At 37.7% G+C, this 23,641-nt stretch overlaps 1 protein-coding gene across 1 annotated transcript in view; it reads left to right on the top strand.

Moving 5' to 3' along the window:
- LOC145661188 (cadherin-86C-like) overlaps positions 1 to 23,641 on the top strand; it is a 458,587-nt gene that overhangs the window by 206,780 nt on the left and 228,166 nt on the right. Inside the window, exon 5 of the mRNA XM_081726639.1 lies at positions 18,962 to 19,090. Coding sequence (XP_081582765.1) covers positions 18,962 to 19,090 — 129 coding nt within the window. The remainder of the gene's footprint in view (positions 1 to 18,961; positions 19,091 to 23,641) is intronic.

Here is a 23,641-nt window from a genome sequence, read left to right as displayed (position 1 = left end):
AATAGTTAATCATAATTTTGGAGTATATCTCATTAACCATAAATATGTGCTGTCGTCTTGCTAGTGCCATAATGAAGAGCCTAATGAGGTTATACTTCAGAATCAGTTTGGCGTTAGTAGGTAGCGTAGTTCTCGTTCACCATCAACTTTAAAATTTACAAAATTATTCGGTTTCCTCAATTTTCTAGAAAACGTTACATCTTACTTTATGTAAACTAAAACTAAAGAATCAAAAATTAGCAAAATGGAAACAATTGATAAATATTTTAGACATAAATTTTGCTTAGATAATCATCCGAAACTAACAAAATGTACTGTATTTCTATACTTCTCAACATTTATTTTCAAATTTACTGTCGACATAGCTTCCATACCTATAAGTACGAGTATTTGGTGATTATCCAATAGTGTTGGATTGCACACGAAGCAAATTATAATATTACAAACAGTGCAGCTAACTTTCAATTTACACGGCCAATGGTCTTCATTAGTCGCGCATATAAGCGACAAAAAATCTGGGAAATCCAGAAAATAAACTAGTCTACCATCTGCACTATAGAAGTATTAAGTCACCAAGGACATACGCAGCAATTTATTTCGGGAGGGTCCGATGATTTTCGAAGGAAACCTAAATCCAACATGAGAATAAGTTGTATTATTTTTTTTAATTACGCCTAAAATTAGAAAAAAATACAGAAGAAACGGGATTTCGGAGAGAAACGGGCCCCCTGACCCACCCCCTGTGTACTTTCCCGCGTCTCATAGTAGTGTTGAACAGAAGATCAGAAAAGATTTCAAACCAAGAGTACGGAATTGATTCTTTATTAGTGGCTTGAAAGTTCTGTATTCAATACCCAAATGGTCTTGAATAATTTATTCTGCATATATTTTCTTGTAAATAGCCTTCCCAGCAAAACTGCTACTTCACACCTGAAGAAGATGCTTATTGATTAAAATGTTTTTCGATGACCTCAACAGAACACATATCTGTCATAATGGACAAACAGAATTCTGTCAAAGAAGACTATTAATATTGTTCAACAAAATATGCCTAATTATGTTTGGTATTTGTGTCGGGTTTTACGTTCATCATGTTTTTAGTTTCTTCAGTTCTATAGTGTGTCGCAATTGCCCTCAATTTTAACGTCAAAACACCTTCAAGAACCATTTCTTCAATCTTTCACTTTATCTGAAATCGATGTTGAAACTGGTTACACACGTCCTACATTACGTTGACAGAGGCGCGTTCTACTTTGCAATATAAAATATTTATTGGTACTTAACATAGTTCATTGCCCTAACAACTCTTACATTTTACTTGGCAAAGAAATCAGAACGTCTTAAAATAGATTAGGTATTATACAATGTATGTAGGCTATATTGATATAAAACTGGAATATATATATATATATATATATATATATATATATATATGTGTGTGTGTGTGTGTGTGTGTGTAGAACTTACGTTTAAAACGTTGCTATGGCTATTGAAGTAGTTATGTAAGTAGGATACAACTCTCTTCCCATAATTATACAATGAATAGGCTTGTGCTTACACAAGGCTAAGCGCTTATTCTGTCACGTAGTAAAGCACTTCCCACTACTGTTTTGTACAGCAATAATAATAATAATAGATATACTGCCATTATTGTACAATAATTAACAAAACTAAAATTTGTTTTGTACAATTTGTTTTAATAGTAAACAAACGAAATCAAGTAAATTCTGTTTCCGAACGAGTGAAAAACTACCGCTTAGTCATAGTCTCTGCAATTTAAAATAAATATATAAATTATAAAGGAGAAATAGTCAACCTTTTACTGTCGACAGGCTTATTAAGATTTGTACAATGTTTTACTCTCTATTCATTCTGCTATATGCGATCCAATGTTTCACAGTAAGAAGATAATGTAAAGCCTGTTATAAATTCACTACATGAAATATTATTTTAAACATTGAGCAGGCTAGCCAAGTAGTCTGTCGACACTCAGCATTGGGTAGATCGCGAAATCTTTTAGGAAAGAAAAAGTGCTATGCTTAAGATAAATGAGTTTCGTTTTAAAGTGTGAAACTACGGTAGACTTCCAAACTATGGGAATTCAATACTAAAACTTGAAATAGTACATATATAACTACTGGTTGGAATAGATTAATAAGATCAACGATATAACCTGTTCCTCGGGCGTTAAATTCATATCAAAAAGCCATTACTTGCTGTATCTTACTGTTTTTCTTTTATGGCGATAAGGGTTGAAACCGGAAATAGTTAATTTGAACCAATTCCGGATTGAAAGATGGTTAAAGGAAGATGTGACACCTACTTTTGGTAACCTGAATCGATAACATTTGAATCTCGAGTTCTTACTGTTTTACTTCTACGGAAATCAGTATTAAAACTGAATTAGTAGCATATTTCAGTCACTTTTGGTTTCAGTAGAATTTTGCGGGTTGTGATAGTAATGCATTCTTGAGCCCCTGAATCGACTGAACCAAGCCACTTGTATCTGCTCATTACCACTTTTGTTCTATAGTGGTAAATGTTGCCAATAGAAATGGTTAGTTTTAATCACTACCTTATTTAAAAGAGGGTTAAAGGAGGAGATATAATCTACTTTTGGGAAACTGAATCGATTACAAAAAACTGTATATCTGTATCTCTTACCATTTTTGTTCTATGGAAATCAGTATTGAAACCGGAAGTGGTGGTAATTTTAAACCACTTCCGGTTATGATTGAGTGTTACTGGTTTGTAATGGTATGTTGTCTTGAAATACTGAATCGCTTGCAAAAAACCGCTTATCGTTATCTAATACCATTTGGTTCAATGGCAATAAGTGTTAGAATCGGTTGATTGATTGATTGATTTTGAGTTTTACGTCCCGTTCAGCAGCGAGGCTATATGAGACGTGGACCTACTGATTAACGTGGAATCCGAACCACATGAGCTCCCGCCGGGAATCGAACCCGAGTCTCCCGCGCCAAAGACGCGTACGCTAACCGCTTAGCCACGGAGTAGCTCAGTGTTAGAATCGGAAATGCTCAATTTGAACCACTTCTCATTTGAATAGGGAGTTAACGAAGGGCATAGAACGTATTATTAGGACAATGAATCAATTAAATCACAACTGAAGATCGATTTTACTGTGAAAATCAGTATTGAAACCGGAAGTAATATTATATTTGAACTACTTCCAGTTTTCGTAGAGTGTTCAGAATAGACGTGGTATACGTTGCCTTGATACTGTGAATTGTTTGCAAAAACTCGCTTCTAGCAATCTGTTACCGTTTTGGTTCTATAGTGATAAACGTTGAAACCGGAAATTACTTATTTGAACCTCTTTCGGTTTGAATAGATAGTTAAGAGAGGAGATGGTATCTATTTTTCTGACACTGAATCGATTACAAGAAACTGCATCTCGATATTTCTTACCGTTTTTGCTCTAATATCTGTCGACAGACGGGTGGATGGACAAAGACTTTCTCTAATACTTCCGACACCTATGCATGGTATAGTTTAGAAGTCTAAAATACTTATACATCAAGCGCCAAAAAGTAAACATGAAGAGAAATAAACGGGTAACTTTTGTTTGTTTCTAGATCTGTTTTCTCGTTCTCCTTGCTAACTGACTTTGCCTATAGATATTACTTTTAGGAGGAAGACAAATCGATATGGTTAGCAACGTAAATGCCTTCCAATCGAAATTAATACCTTTCATTCGGAACTTTAGAAAAACAGTCCGGCAAATTTCCCTCATTTAGAGGTCTTTGTTAAATGAAATGCCAGTAGGAATTGCACATACGGCGAATTTTGCACTGAAATATACAATTTCGAGAAACATTAAAACACACTCTTTTATTTGCTTCGTATACAAAGAACGCAATACCGCAATTACAACTGATATTTTCATGAAGACCAGAGTATCTAAAAATAATTTGTGGTTCTTTGCTCATGAAAAGAAACTTTTGCTTGAGAAATGCAACTCCTCTTCTGAAATAATTGTCTGTCTCTTTCTATCTTTGTGAAGCATCCTTCTCAACAAACGAAAATTATCAAATTGAAATATACGTATAACATATGTAATCGATGAACATCTAAAATGTTGTCTTCCTTTCGGTTGACTAACTACAAACCGTCATTTTCTCAAATGCAGGGCCGTGTGTGTATATATACGAGGTGTGTCAGAAAAGTAACGATGGCACAACTCCTTTGTTCTTGACCCAGTCAGTACAAGTGTGACCTTGCTCCAGTTGGTACGATAGGTGAGTGTGTCTAAAATGAAGTTGTGTTGTGTTTGTGTGGGGTTACGAAAATGGATCGGCAAAATTTTAACCAAGTTGTACCATCAAATGTTTTGTAAAGCTTGCCAATCCGTTACTGTGACATAAAATATTATGAAGAGTTTATGGAGAACATTTCCTATTCAGGGTAAAAATGTTCAGATGGCACAACTCTTTTCTAGAATGTTGAGAACAAATGGAAGATGGACTAGTAAGAATGAGCAAATTGAAAGTCAAATTGATATTCATTTATTTTCTTCTTGTTTTTCTTTCTTGACGCTCGGGGATCGTTAACAAGCAGTTCGTGCTACAGAACAACTTCCAATGAAACGTTTCATCAAGAAGTCCTTGAAAGACTCAGGAGAAGGATTGCACGCATTTGGATGCTGTACCACAACAAAGCAGTCTCCGACGGAATTTGGCAGAAAAATACATTCCTCACTTTTTATTCACCGAATTTGAGTCCCTGTGACTTTTTATTCCACTTCGCTTAAAAACCACTTAAAATCTCACAATTTTTGGTTCTTTGGATGATATCCAGAAGAGCTCAAATCGACGAGATGAAAGATATTCCAGCAGAAACCTTCCAGCATTACTACGAAGAACGCAAACAACGCCTCCATCGTTGTGTAGCTGCTCATGGAGATTATTTTGAAGGGGATATAATTGATTTGTAAGCATAATAATATTAATCGTTGACAAACTTTCATTACTTTTCTAACACATGTCACATATATGTTGTGGCACTTTAATTAAAGAGTTGAGAAAAGACTCATAAAATGCTTCCTGTGGATGTATTCTTCTATATGGGTCAAAAATATGGATATTACGCAAAAATGATGAAAAACGATTGGAAGCTTTCGAAATGTGGGTGTGGAAAAGAATGGAGAGAATTAGTTGAGTCGAGCGAGAAACGAATGAGAGTGTCTTAGAAATGGTGGGGGAGAAAAGTACAATTTTAGACATTATTAAGAAGAGGAAGAGAAGCTGGTTGGGACATTGGCTACGAAGGAACTTTATTATGAGGAACGTACTAGAGGGTATGGTGGCAAGAAAGAGAGGAAGTGGTAAAGGAAACTACAATTAATGGACGATATCAAAACAGAGAAGTTATACACGAAAACGAAGAGGTTAGCGGAAGACCGTAGAACATGGAAGCTTCCGGCAAGTAACTTGCTAACACTAGCAAAATACCTATGATATATTTATATAAGTTTATAAAAAGTGTTTACATGATAGAGGATTCTCTTTTGATCTCATATAGTTGTGATACATCTCTCCTAGAAAAGCCCAGCGTTTTGCTTTATGTGCCTCTTGAGTCTCAATAATATACACCAATCTACTGTGGACTATATATCAGGAGATTGGCTGTAGAATTGACGGAACATAGACGTGTTCACTTTGATATTTTATGGTAATGAAAATAAGGAGCCTTGATAAGCTTTCGAAATGCAAGATCCCAGCTTACCTTTCGGAAAGTATGTAACTAGCGAAAATGCAGGACTTTAGCAGCACTCCCTTTTCTGTTGTGCTTTCCTGCTCTAGGGTAAGAAGATCATAAATCACATATATCCATAGTCGTTTCATAGTATTGGCCCAGAAATATTCTTTCCCTGTGTCCTCTTTTTTTCACTGAAATGAAGGACGAAAAGTGTGTTCCGTTTGTACCTTTAAAATATGAAAAAAAAAACTTCATTTGGCATCATTTGGCTACAGGATTAGTTAGGAAATTAGTTCGCGTGTGATTTTTTTTAAATAACAATACAGGTTCATTTTGTGGTCTTTCTCATGCCAATACCCGTTTCTTGACGGCAGTACGGGTTTAACATTTAATAAGAAGTTCCATATAGACACATATAAATCCATATACAGGGTTTGTCCGGGAAGTAATAGGACTGATTTTATTCCGCCATGACTGTACTTCGGAGCATGCGCGCATCGACTGGATCCGGTAGAGGGCGTTCCTAGCTAACGAACGAGCGGCTGGTCAGTTGTCTCCGAGCACACGGAGAGTCAGGGCAGGCTTTTTCGCGCGACGTGTTTCTGTGCGTGGTGCCAGCCGAAAATGCTGCGTTCGTTAGAGCAGAGGTACGCGATTAAATTCTGTGTTAAACTCGGTAAATCTGCGACAGAGACGTTTGATATGATCAAGCAGGCTTACCCAGATGATGCTTTAGCAAGAAGTGGTGTGTTTCGGCGGCACAAGGCCTTTTCGGAGGGCCGGGAAGAGGTCGCCGATGAAGACCGTGTTGGAAGACCTTCGACTTCGACCGAACACCGACAATGTGACTCGTGTGCGCGAAGTTTTGAACTCAGACCGTCGACTAAGTATTGGTTTAATTGCCCAGATGTTAAATTTACCAAAAACTGTGGTTCATGAAATTGTGACGGAGCATTTGAACATGCGCAAGGTGTGCGCGAAGATTGTTCCAAAAGTGCTCACTGACGACCAGAAATTGCGGCGAGTGGACAAACCGTCAACGCCAAGTTTTACGTGGAAGTGCTCAAGAGACTCAAACGAAGGGTCAATCGGGTCCGACCAGACATCGGAGCCGACTGGACGCTGCACCACGACAACGCCCCGGCTCACACCGTCTTTCTTGTGAACAGCTACCTGACCAAGGCCGGCATCCCAACGCTTCCGCAGCCTCCCTACAGCCCAGATGTGCCCCCCCGGACTTCTTTTTGTTTCCTCGCCTGAAACGCCCGATGAAAGGCAAGCATTTTGAGACGACAGAGGAGATCCAAGCAGCTTGCACCGCGGCTCTCAAGGCTATTCCGGAGAATGATTTCCGTGACGCCTTCAATGCTTGGAAATCGCGCTGGCAGCGCTGCATCGGCACAGAAGGAGCCTATTTTGAAAGTTTTTAAAGAATTGTAACGATTATTTTTTTTTTAAATCGACTCAGTCCTATTACTTGCCGGACAAACCCTGTATATCATCTTAGGCAATTTGTGACATGAGAAAGTTAGATTTAAAAAGATAATCGAGCCATTACTTTTACTCTACTTTGCTTTTCATTACACTGAGAAAAATCCGTTTTCCCGACAGTGGTATATTGTACAAATATACGAAATCCTCTTGCTTACCACAGAAATCAGTATAGAACATACGTTATCCGTTTGCTACATAGGCACTGCCCGTAGATGTTACATCATGCCGTTGCAAGATGTCTGATATGTAACAGTCTTTCTTATATTACATAGATATGTATGTTACCTTCGTCAGCTATATGTTATATGTCCATTTGTATGTGAGATCCTGACCGCCTTATTGTTTCATACGTAATTTACGTACAGAAAGAGAAAGAAAGTATTATAAAACATGCATTTTCAGTTATACGTTTGCTGTACGTTAAGTCCCAAAACTACAGGATTTACAAATGTAACATACGATTTTACGTACGCAACATACATTTTTTTCTCAGTGTACCATATAAGCACCCCGGACAAAAAATTAGTCAGCCTCTTGCTACTTACGTTAATACCGTGTAACGCCGCCCCTAGCCTGGAAAACCGCCTGGATACGGTCGGGAAGGGAGTCCACAAGGGTCTTGAAGGCCGTCACACTCAGTTGAACCCACTCACGGAGGATAAGATCACGCAATTCCACCAAACGTCGGGGATGCTGATGTCGACGTTTCACCCGCTGTTCCAACTGGTCCCACAGATGCTCAATTGGGTTAAGGTCCGGCAATTTTGCGGGCCATTCGAGGTGTGGTAGAGTACCTGAGTATTCCTCAAACCAGTCACATATGGGTCCAGTTCTGTGAACCCTGCTGTTGTCGTCTCGAAAAATGGGAGTGTCTATAGCAAAGTCATCGCGAAGAAACTGACTGAAGGGCAACACCTGCTCGTCCGGGATGTTCAAATAAACGTACTAGTTCATGTTCGTGGACACCTCAATGAGTGGGTCCACCCCATAGTACGAAAAACACCCCCAGAACATGACAGACCCACCCCCGGCCTGCACCTGACCTTTCACACACTGCGGGTGAAATGCTTCATGTGGCCGTCGGTGGACACGAAGCCAGGCGTCATTCGAATACAGGCAAAATCGTGATTCGTCAGACCATATGACACCGCGCCAGTCTGCTACTGTCTATCTCTGATGATTATTGGCCCACTGCAGACGAGCAACTTTATGTGCATGTGTGAGCCATGGTTTTTTGCGAGGTACCCGAATCCATATGTTCACTGCATGCAGTTCCCGTTGCAATGTTCTCTTGCTGACAGGTTGAACTTGGTCTGCATTCACAGACTATAGTAATTCCTGGCGGGTTTGAAAGCGATTTCGAGTCACAAGCCTGGCAACACGTTTTTGGGCCCGATCTATGAGGATCCTTTTCCGACCACAGTTCTAACGTCGTGTTTCATGGCCACGTGTGTTACACCACTGCTTGTAGACACGTTGAACAGTCCGCCACGAAACACCAACAAATCGGGCAACTTAAATCACTATGTGGTCATGGGCACGGCCAAACACGATTGCTCCTTTTTGCCACTCCGTCACGTCCGCGTTCTTCCCCATCTTGCCGCATACACACCGCTTCGATCGGTTCTGTGTCACTCCACAGTAATGCCCTCTGATCGTCTCGAGGTAGTGTAGGCACATTTGGCCATGTGATTCGACCAATACGCCATCTGTACCTGTTTGCCGACGCAGCCTTGCTCTCGCACGGGGGTGACTAATTTTTTGTCCGGGGTGCTTATATTTGTTACATACAAAAATATTTATTTTTATTATTTCATGTCCACGTAAAATAATAAAATAAATAAATAATTTTGATTACATTGATACCAAAAATAGAATATTAAATGTTAAACTGCGATTCAAATTTAAATTTGTTTCAGAAATTGGTACTTGTAAAAGCAATATAAGTAATTAAACAAAATTTAAGAGTAGTGAATGTACAGGAGAAAACATTGATTGAAATGGAAGTGAACTGAAAAATTGGTATTGATAACACAGCAGCAGCACATTGATTGAAATGGAACAACTGTCTCCAAATGAGAGACAAGTTGAATTTCTTGTCAGATTATGGATCAGTGGTTAGTTAATTTGGAGTTTGGTGCTTGTTTCAGCATCAAGGCTGTATATGACTTGACCTACAGCTTAACGTGGATCCGAATCATACGAGCTACAATTCGGAATCGTACTCAGGTATTCTATGTCGAAGGATTTTACGCCATAAATAAGCTATAAGTAACCACATAGCTATAAGTAAGCTCATTGGTAAGATTTCTTTTTCATACATAAGCATTTCTTACTATCATATTACAATCACTCGAATTTTCAAACAGAAATGACAGGTCAGCTCTTTAATGTAATGTAATGTATCTTTAGATTATTTACTTCTAGGCAATAACAAGTTAGTAAATGTCATATTTAAGGAAGTCATGAAGGAATATTTTAAGAAAAAAATACATTCTAATTATTAATTGGAAAAAACCTTAGAAGAGAAAATGTATTGTGTGTGGTTGCTTGTGAAAATAATATTTGGTTTTGCATGAAAGTGAAAAGGATATTACTCATTTTCGATCACTAACAGAGAAATGAACACACCCTCTGTAACGCGACAAATTACATATACTAAGTACGATGTTCAATTTTGTTTTCGAATTTAGTTTTCAATATTATTCCTCACTATCACTAATGCGCCAAATTTTATTTATTAGTTCATGATAATCTATGCTTACGTAAAGGTGCCAACATAAAGATACAATGAATCTCTCTTCCTCCATAATAATATATTTTCAAAGAGAGAACTCATAAATTCTCTTAAAATTATAAGTTCAAAGTAAACTCATGTTCAAAAATAAAAGTCTTCAAAAACGAACAATTTCTTCTCGTACACGTAAACAATAATAAACTGTCTTCCGTAAATTAATCACCGCCTATGTGGACAATGTGCAAAACCATCATTACCCTATGATTTGACTAAAAATATCGTCAAAAATCATAGGATTTCTTAAGAGCATACAATTTTATTTCACTTATTTCATAATCTTCATTATAAAAAACGGTCTATATTTCAGTTCTAGATACTCTACCCATTCTGAAAATGAGAAAGGTATGAAATTTTCAATTTTACGAAATATGTTTTCGTCTATTCAATTCAAACCTCATTCAATCATGTACACAATGCTATTTTCCTATTTCATACTAAATAATTAGTGTAGAAATGTTCGGTGATTATCTGAGGTTAGATCATTTGCTAGTGTTTTATAATTTAGGGGGCAGGGGGGGCAATTGTCCCCCCTGAGTTTGAGATTAATAAAGATTTTATCAATAGAATAGTAATAAGTCAGTAAAAAACACGAAATTTTACTTATATCAAGGGGTCTTCCCCCCCCAATCAAGATCTGAAATGACGCTCCTGTTTCTAATACATTAATGCAAAACTTAGACAAATATTTATTTTATTTAAAATATCTGTTTCGTTCATTACAAATATTTTATTGTGATATCCATCTACAGTGCAATACAGTTTATAGGGTTTCAATATGCGATACTTTTATGTAGTTAAATCCATTAACAATTTTAATGTCCATCTGCTTTTAATACAATAGGTATCAGCCGTTAAAAACAATTAACTCACTTATTTTAATGTTAATCTATTTGTAATATGATTAATACCATCCCTTAAAATACATAGAGAAGTTTTCATTTATGTTTATAGTACAGTTTTAGTAATTATATTAAATTTATTGGATGTGACCTTTATAGCATAATTCGTAATAGTAAGAACAAAAATATTACGTGACCTCCTTCCTCAAAATTAGCTATTACGTTGGGAGCCACGGTGACTCAGTGGTAGAGCGTTCAACACTGGTGCATGGAGTCCCTGGTTCGATCCCAGCTCGCGCCAAGTGAACTTTGTGGTGGATAATAGGGATAGCCAGACGGATCCGGATCTCGGATATCCGGATCCGAAATTTCAAAGTTCAGGTTCGGACTCCTGTTTTGAATATTTTATGCCTTATTTTCAGACCCAGAACTAAAATATCCATATGTATAAAATATATATAAAATTTACTAGGTGAATTTTATCTAACTCAGATATTGGGAAAACAATTCAATTTAATTGACAAGATGTGACATCAAAATCTCATTTTCACATTTTTCGGGATTAGACCTCTGTTGCGCACACCCCATCGTTTAGGCTTTAGTATATCTTTAAACATACTACGAGTATGCCACTTTCATCTCAAGTCAGTAGTATGGATCTGCCTTTTGTTGCATATTAATCGAGTTACGATTAAAATTCGATTGTTTGTGAGACCTATGATAATATTTTCAGATTGAGTTATAACGTTGAAAAACTGCATAGTAATGCAGCATATTTTCTTTGTCCCACATTGGAAATTAAGGTAGTCTATTTTATACAGACGCCTCTTATGATTAATCCAATGGTCTGAACCCCTCCAGCATTACGCTAAAATCATGGATGTCTTTGAATTTTCGTCATCATTTCTATTTTTTTTATTACAAGCAAAATAAATATTATAAGCAGTATTTTACATAATACATATAAACGCAGATCAGTCAGTTGATTGCTTAAAGTTTACCGCAAAGCTATTACATCTCTAAGAAATTGTCGGTCTTAGAACAAAATCCATGGCTTTCCCATAAAATCTTAAATCTCTCTATATAAAAAGGGCAAAGTCATGAATGACTTAGTGAGTGAGTGACAGATCATTGTTCAGGCCAAATCGCTTAAGGTAGAAACTTGAAATTTGGACAGTATATAGGAACTGTGATACCACTAAGGAAGAATTTTGAGAAATTCGACGAGGAAGGGAGAAATGGGGTAAAAAATATTTCAATAAAATGGCCATATCTCCGAAATCCTTGACGTTAGATACTTCAAATTTGGTATTTGGGTTTCTCATTGAAAATAATTTGATACTTGTTTAAGTGTAGGGATGCACGCGAGACGCGAGAAGTCTCGTGTCGCAAATGCGAGACGAGACACGAGACGAGAGTGAAAATTTTATGCGAGACGCGAGACGAGACGCTAGAAAAGACTCGGTTAAGTCTCGCACGAGAAGTCTCGCGAGACTTCTCGCAGTCTCGCAACATTTATGAATTACATTTAATTGTATATTTAGTGATTTTACATTTATTGAGTTTTCTAAGTTGAGCGTTAATGCCTCCAGGAACAAAAAAGTGATTGGGGCAATTGCCATTTTATGAGATTTATTATTATTCAAGGTTGATTTTCAGAATTAAAGCCTTCTTTAGTTTCTAAAAAAGAAAAGCTTTGTAAATTGGAAATTTATTACAGCATCGATTTAGGACTTATTTTGCGACACAAACACATACACGCGGGCGCGCACGAATACATGAACTTCTGTTTTTGGTCTGAAAAGCGAATAAGCTCCCTATTGCTGCAAAAGGTGATATTTCTGTTGTTTTTGTCTTTTTCACATTACTACTAGCGATTAATGTTGGGGGATGGCGGGGAAATCCCCTCTCGTCAAAGTTATCCCCGGCCCGGCTCGCAGAAATAAGATGATATTTTTACATGGAATAAGTATTTTATTTCTATATATTTATCAAAAACATCCACCTATAGTTCGGAAGTTTAATTCAAACACTGGTTTGGCAGGATGGCCCTATAGTTTTGGTGGGAGATGGTTGGAATGGCCCTATATCTGTCAGTAATTTTATTTTCTAAATCTGGCAACACTATATAAGTTCAAAGCGAAAGTTGATAAAATGAGATAATGCAACATTGCTACAAGCGCGAACGAACCGAAAGAATTGGGTCGTATTGTGGTGTGAGGAGTTCCTTTGTTGTCTACAAGCGCTTTGGGTGGTATAAAAACATCTTTATAATGGAAAATCACCCTTCAAGGAAACGACCAAAACGTGTAAATGTTGATTGTGGCGACGATATTTTGGAAGAGCCAAATATTGCTCGAGACCTCTAAGCTGGAAAACAATGTTCGATACAGCAACAATTTATGCTGGTTTTGCTGTAAATTATGCTATTAATATGACGAAAATTAATGTTCCGGCAATCAAATTCCAGCACAACTTTTTTTTTTTTTAATTTGGAGCGGAGGGGACACAAGTTCGGATACCATGTTGAACTCTAGGTTCCGTCTTCTTAGGATGTTATGAACATTCATCCCATGGAAAGCAATGGCAAACCACCATGGATTCACCTTGCCAAGGGACTTTTAGGTCAAATACCTGCCTTCGGACAGAATATCACACCATCATTCATTAACAGCTATAGAATAACACATTGCAAAATTTTGACCCAGAATATATGCGAGCCAGACTTAAAATTTTATGCGAGACGCGAGACGAGACTTCACATTTGCGAGACAAGACGAGACCAATATTTGAGGCTGCGAGACGAGACGAGACTTTCCATTTTTCGTCTCGTCTCGTCTCGCGTGCGTGTTTTGGATATTTAAATTAGAAGAGGCAGGAAAGATATAGGAAGTAAAGAAAAGGGGTGGAAATTGCAATTATTGCAATTAGTATAATAATATGCCTATATCTCGGAAACTTAAAGGGTTGGAAACATGGAATTTGGTATTTGGACTCCTCACTTAAAATAATTAGATACGTATTTTAACGTCTTTATGATATGTGGCCCAGAAGGGAAGAAAAAGGGCGGGAAAAAGTTAAGTGGGGATTACAATTATTGTATTAATATGTTCAATCCTTTAAGGTTAGAGACTTGAAATTTGGTATTTGCATTTCTCATTGAAAATAATTTGACATGTGTTTCAGTGTTTTTTGATGTTTTAGTAAAAAAGAAAAGAAAAGAAATGGAAAGGAAAGAGGGTGGGGATTGTAATTATTATAATAACATGTCGATATCTAGGAACCTCTGAAGGTTAGTAGCATAGAATTTCGTATTTGGACTTTTCATTTGAAATAATTAGATATGTACTTAAGCGTTTTTGATGTATGTCTTAGAAGGGAAGAAAAGATTTTTATATCTCGGAATCCTGGAATGTTAGAGAAATGAAACTTGTTATTTGAACAAAAATTCGTTATGTTTGCAGGCATATGATGTGCGAGGCCATAGCCAGAGCAAATATGTGGGGAGGAAACACCCACGTACTCGCACTGAAATTCGGTATATCTCGGGATACCGGAATGAACTAAGGCGTCACACCAAAAGCACGAACAGTTCCAACAAGTGACTCACGCAGAAACAGTTCCAGTAAGTGACTGAACCTATAAGAACCGATTAAAGTCACTGTTTGAGTCGAAGTAAAGACTTGCCTTACTTTCAAAATGACTACAAGAAATATTACACGTTTTATCTTCCGTTGTTTATATATTTTTTAAAAAAATATCTCATAAAGCTTTGCTTATAACCAAAAGGTATGACCAACGTAGATTAACACTGTTACTTAGGAGATATTTCTGGTCTGAATACAAGGAGTATAGCAAATTCATAATGGAATGCCTAGAGATCATAACTTGAGAATCATCTTAATGATCTTCCTTCACCGACCACTGAATCCGACCTATCTCATGCTCTGGATTCTATCGTCACTGTTATGCATAACGCCACAGAAAAATACATCCCTAAATCAACAGTTTCAAACTTTCGACCCTCTTTACCTCCTCAATACTTACCACTGATAAAACGATCCCTACAGTTTTATAGAGATTATGCTGCAACTGGAAACCTTGACTCTCTTCAGCATCACAGACAATTGCAACGAACGGTTCACAACTATCTTAAAGCTTACAAGTTGCGCTGCTGGGTCAAAACATGCAATAATCTCGGCTCTCTTTCACATCCTACTCAGTATTGGAAACGTTTCCGGCAATTTACAGGTCAAAATACTCATACAACATATCCTCTCATCGACAACAATACTCCGCTTCATACTGACAAAGATAAAGCCAATGCTTTTGCCAGGTATTTTCAGGACATCTTTAAACTTTTCGCACCTGAATATCCACATCGTTCTTATCCAGTCGACAACCTCAATCTGGATTCGCCTCATCTACAGGCTAATGTTCATTACACTTTACCCGAAAACAATCCTCTTACTGCACCGTTCTCGATTTCTGACCTAACCTCAGTGGTAGCTCATAGACGTAACACAGCCCCTTTCATGGACTCTATTACATATCGACACATTAAAGGAAGTCCGTACGTAGTCTTATATCTTCTTTGTCTCCTATTTATTCTTCGCACTAGCTTTATACCGGCTGATTGGAAAACTTCAAAAACCTTAATGTTCCTAAAACTATATAAACCTGTTGCCTCTGTCAGCTCGTACCGCCCTATTTAACTAACGTCAACCTTTAGTAAAATACTGGAACGCATCATTGTTAAACGTCTTCATTCGTACCTGGCACTACACAACGTCATTCCACTCGAACAAGCTGGTTTCAGACCTTCTTTCAGCATAAATGATCAGTTGCTTCGCCTTTCCAATTCCATCTATGATCATCTTAACACAGGTAATCCATCAAGTTTGGTCCGGTTTGACCTCAAAAAGGCATTGACAAGGTCTGGTATCCCGCTCTCATTTATAAACTCAAACAGCTCCGCTTGCCTATTGCTTACATCAGATTCATTTTTAATTTTCTCTCTTGTCGCCTGGCATATCTATGTATTAACTCCAGTTTTTTATTTCCCATTTTCCTACATTCCGGAATTCCCCTAGGATCGGCTTTGTCGCCGTTATCATATATTATCTTTGTTTCCGACTTTTCTGCTGTTCCAGCTAGAGTTAATACTTTCTTTACGACAGGAAAAACCATCCACCAACTCAATCTCGCTCTACAGGATTCTATCAATGCCTTTGTTGACTGGTGCTCTCACTGGAGACTAAAAATAAACGCTGCAAAAACTCAAGCAATTCTCTTTCTTGCTCCGAAGCATCGTTCCCGTGTCCACAGAAATCCAATACTTCTGCACCTCACAGTCCGAGATGTATTGCTTAACCCTACTCGCAGTGTCAAATATCTTGGAGTCACTTTCGATCAGCATCTAACCTGGACAGCACATCTAAAAGATATCTGTAAGAAGGTTTACTCTCGCCTCAATCTCCCGAAACGTCTTGCTGGAACTACCTGGGGACTCAATGCTCATACAATTCTCAACACATACAAGGTCTTTCTCCGTCCTATTCTCACATACGGATTTACAGCTTGGATATCTGCTCCGATCCACTACTATGAGAAATTACACATCCTGGAACGTCATGCTTTGCGAATCGCTTTCCGTATCAAATTACCAAGTTCCACTCAAGATCTTTATGACAGACTTACATTTCCACACATCTTGTATCATTTAGAAGCACTCCGAACCAAATACATCAACCAGCGCCTGCACAACAATCATCCACTTCTCCAGAAAAGTTTTGAAGATCACGCCCGAAGCATCTCCTTTGCTACTGCTCTTTTCCCTCCGCTCTCATTACTCTTTACTCTATACCGTTACACTCTACCTCCAGACCACCCTGACACCGCCTATTACGGACCATACTCTACAGGCGCTCATCTACCTCACATATGGCCATCATATGCACAGTAATACCTTCTGTACTAACAGGACTCCTCTGTCTTCATTGATGCCTAGCGCCGCCCCTAGGCGAGAAGATAACCTGCATTTGTTCAACTTACAGAACCTATGTGTTGTAGTGAGTTTCGCACTTCATTTAATCTTCTCATCTCATTTCATTTTACAGTTATGCATTTCCTTCACTGATGCTTATGTATTTCCTTTACCTCATGATTATGGTTAAAGACCATAATGACAATCACAATTTGAACAATAAAGTTTATGTATCAATCCGTATCCCAACCAGTGCTTCCTGAACAGCACAATATATTAAACCTCTCTTTCTCTACCGAGGGCGTAACCCTCTTCGGGTAGTAGCTAGCGTCGGCTAGCTGGCAACAACCAACAAACAACCAACCAACCAAATTCATAACCCGCATTACAAATACTCATCCGCTCTATCTTAATACGTTGAGAGTTGATGCCCTTACAGTTGCTCCGTCTCAATATTCTCACCACGCTCTATGTTCAGACAACAAATTTGGACGCCGCAGAGAGAGCAATATTTGACATTTATATCGTCAGAGATCATCTACCTCATATTTTTCCATTTTAACACATGTTCTTCACTCATCACTAACATTGGGCTATCATTACGTCTTACATCAGTCTCGAGTCGCCCCGAGACGGAAGATCTAACCCTCATGTGTCTCAACTATGTTCCCAATGTGATTCTGACGTCAATGCACTTTATATCATTATAATACCTGTTTATATATGATATCCCCAATTACGTTTATTCTTTAATTATGGTGCACCATTACTATAATACCTTGCACTGTAGTATATATTGTTCATTTCTCCAGACTAATTTTAAGTGCTTTTTCTCAATTTCTTGTTGCTTTTGCACTGCACTTAGACCATCTATTGTATATGAATTAGCACCACCAACATGTATTGAACCTTTACCAATGAGAGGGCGTAACCCTCTAATGGCCGGGATTAGTTTGTTTTAATATGAAACCAAATATGATGAAATAAACAAAATAGATGATTAAAGAAATTTTCCAAACCTAATCCCTTACCTTTAAAAAAAATTATAAATAATGACAATCTTACAAGTGTTGTCACACCATCTTTTCCGCTTGCTCTTGTAGCATTATAGTGTGTTTAAAGAGACAATACCACCCTTAAGATACTTTTTGAGTTCGAAGCTTATGGTGAGATTGTTACCAAATAGATTGTTGCCATAGCAAGTGCATACGTTACAGCAGTCATTCTGACATTTTAAGTATGGTTAAAGCAACATATCTTATATTGTTGGGATAACCCTAATAAATCTTGTGATGGTCTCGACAACCATTCTATATGGTATTTCCAACTATATAGCAGTTATATAGTTGCAAGTACAATAATTGGCATAGTTGTTAATAGTCTAACACAGCAACGAAACAAAAACAAATTTTGAGTAAAGGCAATTTTAATAGCTATCAATATACTTTAATAGCTATTAATTTTAATAGCTATCACAGCTGAAGACCGTGGAGCATGGAAGCTTCACAGTTGGAGCAAGTGACCTGCGAACAATGATTATGATGATGGTGATTAGTTAATAAAAATTCCTGATTTCTATACTTGTTTTTTTCTGTACTTTACTCATAGAAATATCTTGTAAATGTTTCATTGCCATTTACAAAATAATAGTACTTAATACATTTCCGTCATGGAAAGTTGCTATTGGAAAAATTATAATTTGTTATTTAATATTTGTAAATGTATTCAATATATTTCGTAGCTTTAAATGGAGTTAATACTTGGTCGTGAACATTCGTTGGGAACGAAAAAAAATCCTCCTCATATTACTACTGACCGCTTTCGATTCTACATATCTCAAAATTGTTGAAACAGTTATACTCTTCTCAGGTACGAGCATTAACATGCTTGCCTCTAGATAGTGTTTTAACGTTTTATCTAGAGTACGTGTATAAACTGATGAATTGTGTATTTTTGGAGAGAAATAACTGGATCACTAGAGTTAAATAGTTTTGTACGTATACTACACTACTACAGCTTAACTAGTATATCTTCATTGTTTCTTCACTCATATATCGCTTAAATATTGATGTTTATTTGTATAATGTGCAAGTAGTATCAACTAAGTTATTTCTTATATTACAGGGGTCCACGTTCTTCAAACTAAAGCAGCTTACACTGGCTTCTAGTCAAGTGGTAAATGGTACTCTTGCGCTGACCAAGGAACTTGATTTTGAACAGCAGTTGACACACCAGTTAAGGATATTTGCAACGGTAAATCTATATATATATCATACAGTAAACTTATAGTAGTATTACATAGTAGTATAGTACAGAACATAGATAGAGGACTCTTTTTAAAGAAATTGTGGAAGCATTCTAAACGTTTCCCTGGCGTTCTTACTAATTACATCATGTGATACCACCGTGAATACCGAGATGGTATCAAATAAATCAGCCTCAGTGCTACTTAGGGATGGTATCGAGACGAGACGAGACGAGACTTTGTACAGTCTCGGTCTCGTCTCGGTTGATAAATAGCGGTCTCGGTCTCGGTCTCGTCTCGAGTCAAAAATCGCCGTCTCGGTCTCGGTCTCGTCTCGGTCAATAGATGCTTGTCTCGATCTCGGTCTCGGTCTCGAGGACCAAATCTCGGTCTCGTCTCGAAAGTCTCGAAAGTCTCGAAATAAATAGTGTGAAATTAAAATTGTGAAAGTATTATTATCGTACAGTCTGTCGTTTCCGCTTCTTATTTTTTACTTTCATTCTTGACTATTATGGTATGCTGTACCTCTTCATAGCTAATTTGCTAGCGCTAATGCTTTCCATGCGTGTGTTCCAGGTTCAGTCATCTGTGGGCAGTGGCGGAGGTTGGACGTTAAAAGTGTGTGTGTGTGTGGGGGGGGAAGACATGATCTGAATATTTGATATCAATGTTAGTTTTCCTGGTTACTTGTAACACTTTGTTTAACGAAAGGTTGTATAACTAATAGGATACTATCTTTTTCAGTTAAAATACCGTATATCGTATTTCATATTTTATTAAGTAAATTGACAAGAGAAACGCAAGTAGACACTAGCCCTTTGTACTCTTAAACAACGAAGGTGTAAGAAGAGATTTGATTCCTTGCTCATGAATATCTGTGTGGAAAATTGTGTGATCAGATTAGAGGCATATTTAATAAATTTGCAAAACAAATAAACAGAAAGGATAATATTAATCAAATAATCATAGTAATGAATAATGGGGCTTGTTTTGCAAAAGTTATATTGAAACTGGAAATTAATGAACAACTTATTTTTAATTCCACGCATGCTATTATATATGTTATTACTCTTAGAATGACAGTGAATACTACAAGCATATGCTACGACATTTAAAGAAATACTTTTGCAGCTTCCCGAAACATGTTCGCTGCCATTAAGTACAGTTTTTACTTTCTTGGAATATATCAAAACTCAGCAATACTTAGTGACTCCACTTTTCAGTTATACAAAATAATCCTAAAATCTAGAATTATGCTAAATTTAATAAATTGAATTGTATATACAAAACTGTATATGCACACCCCTAAACTCCTATATTATACTGCAAAATTAATATTCCTTACTGAGCTCCTTCGTGGCTAAGCGGTTAGCATAAACGCCTTTGACGTGGGAGACCCGGGTTCGATTCCCCGGGGAAGCTCACGTGGTTCGGACTCCACGTTGATAATTAAGTCCACATCTCACATAACTTCGCTGCTGAACAGGATGTTAAACTAAAAACAATCAAATCAAAATATTCCTTATTATTAGAAAGAACAAAATACATTTTAGGAACTGTCGATTTTTGTGCAATTAAAGAATAACTTGTGAAGGACTTCTTTTCTTGCGAAATGTTATCTCAATTAGTTCCAGAGCAGCTGACTAACATATCGAGAACTCGCAAGAAGAAATTAAAGTACAGTAGAGCGTCGATTATCCGAACGTCGGTCAACCGAACGACCGCTTAACCGAACTGTGTACTCGCTCGCACCTGTTACTCTCCCACCCTACCGTCCATCATCCCCCTCACTTCCAAACCAAGTTTCCCACAGTAGTCGCCGCACTGAGCCACCGCTGGCGGAACATTGCTTCTAATGGGGCTTTCATAAGGCGCTGCTGACCGGCCAAGCCGCCAGTCTCTGTGTTTCAACAATGAGCACACTTCTGTCGGTTTGGCACTGGCTGTAGAAGTACAGTCCAGTACAGTGCAGTACAGTACAGTACAGTTCGATTATCCGAACAAACCAATTTCCGAACACCCATGTCCCCCAATTACTTCGGATAATCGACGCTCTACTGTACGCTCTAATTGTGGCGCTCCAATAGGTTAATTTTTGGTCCATTTTTAGTAGCAGTTCAAACGCAATTCCCGTAGCTTTCTTAATTCCACGGGAAGACAACCAATACGTACTCATGGAACGACAAATATTTTATGGCACCATTTTTATTCTATGAACCAATAATACATACAAAACTTTATATTTCCAAATGAAACTATATACATTAATGGGTAATTTCAAAAAAGTGGGGGGCAACTGCCCCCCTTTGCCCCCCTAACCGCCGCCCATGTCTGTTGGTATATCATATCTGGAATAAAACCCTAATAGTAACCCATATTTCACTTTCTAGCAATAGACTTTGTCTCAAATAGCCTTACTACTGCCTATACAATTAAACTCTATTAAATTAACACCAGTACTATACAGTAGTTTATTTTCTTCCTTTGAATCAGAATTGATCAATACCTCCTAACGGATAACACAACACATAGCAGCTCGAAAGTATTAAATCGGACCGAAATTGAAATTTTACAATACCTCATTTATTGTCCAATACATTCTTCTTTGACTGTCATTTCAAAAACAGAATATAACTTTCATGATCTTAACAAATATGGTAAATTATTACTACAATATATTTTGTTTCTAATTGATCAAATGCTTTATTAGCGTTTCATATATACGTATTTAATTTACACTTTATAACACGGACTTCCTGAAACTTGTGGTGGGAGCTAAGACACCCACCTTTGTTATGTGTGGTCTTGGGTTGAAATCAACAAACAAGTTAGATTCAAAGTCCGATATTTCGCATAGTTCGCGTCTCAATTTAAGTACATTCTGTTTCTTATACGAGATCGTAAGGTCGTAATGCATTACTATGCATAGCCGTAACTAGGCAGGAGCAACTGAGACAGTGTCCCGGGGTCCTCACCTATAAGAGCGTCGAAAAACCCAGTCAGGCTTACAAAATTTCTACTCTGAGAAATATGGAAAGGATAATACGTAAGAAATTGAAGAATTTAGTGCTATAATTTAAATAAATTGTCATGAATACTGCAGATCTATCTCTTTGTACGCTAGGGAAAATGTCGACCCTCGGTGGCGACGAAATCAGCTTTGGGAATCCATAGAGTTATTGTTACTCATCTAAGTAGGACAAAGCAATAATTTGTTTCTTTTTTCAAATATCTTGTTTTACTTTTCGTACTACTCTTCGCAGTAGTTTATGTGAAGTATATTTATTTATTTTTATTTAATTTAATTTACGTTTTGCTCTCATTTCAATGATGTCACGCAGAGACGTAAGCAGACTACAGCAGAGCCGTAAGCAGCACGCTTAACTACAATTCGCGTGGTTCCAAGTTCGATTCCCGGTGTGGGTACAGTTGAACGACCAAAGTGGTTCCACTATAATCAGTAGCTCCACGTCTCCTTTAGCCGCCCTAGCATAACCGTGGGACGTTAAACTAAAACAAGTTAACCCAAAAATCAACACAATGCGTATTACTAACTGTAAGTCTTTGAATAATTGCATATACACTGAAGAAAAAACCCAAGTCCAGATTTTGGGATAAAACGAGGATAATATGCTTTTTGTTGGGAACACTATGACAAGACAGTGGTGTCAGTCTTAATACTGGGTGAAACACCCTCATTTCTATGGCGACATAGTCAGTAAGTGAGAGTGATGCTTACTGTTCTCACAGGAGTAATTGATGCTCTCACTTGCTGACGTACGTAGCCACATGAAATAAGGGTGTTGCACCCAGTATTACAATTGACGCCTGTGTATATATATATATAAAACAATACCGACGATTGGGAGGTGATTCCTGACACCAATATAAGACAAAATGCTTCCTTTCGGAGTTACACGCTGCCAAAAACATGAAAAAAATGAATTTTAATGTTCCACAGCTCCAGTGGCGGAGCCAAGGGAAGGTCAGGGAGGCCAGGCCCCCTTGCTCAAAATCTTGGCCCCCTAGTGCCCCCCACACAGTGATATAGCTACAGGTTTACAAACGCTAAGTGAGTCGTAGCCATAAGTGAAACTACTACCAAAACATCTCTCCACAACAGAGTTATCAACTGCAGAATACCGTATGTTGCAATAGTCTGCGTTCCGAAATGAAATGAAATCAAGAATTACGTCCCACGGATATGCCAACTAGGCTAATGGTGACGGTGACGACGAAAGATGAATGAAATGGTGGAATGAAGAAAGTGAGAGGAAACGGGAGAACCCCAAGAAAACCCACGCACGCGGTGTTTGTACGCCACAAAGTTCATTTGACGCGAACTGTGATCGGACCAAAGGTGGACGCTCTACCACTGAACCACTGCTCTGCGTTTCGAGTAAAATAGCTCTACTAGTTTATGTTCGTAGTACAGCAAGATCTAATTCACCGAAATCTGTGAGATGCATGCATTGATCTCACCACCTGAACTACCTTTTAACCCCTGTATCTTATTGACGTAGTTATCTCTTTTGTTTTCGACAAAGAGCCAGAAAGAA

Source organism: Thermobia domestica, chromosome 1, assembly GCF_964235325.1.
Source record: "Thermobia domestica chromosome 1, izTheDome1.hap1.1, whole genome shotgun sequence".
Lineage (NCBI taxonomy): Eukaryota > Metazoa > Arthropoda > Insecta > Zygentoma > Lepismatidae > Thermobia > Thermobia domestica.
Note: the sequence above shows the minus strand (reverse complement) of the source record. Positions and strands in the feature narration are given on the sequence as shown.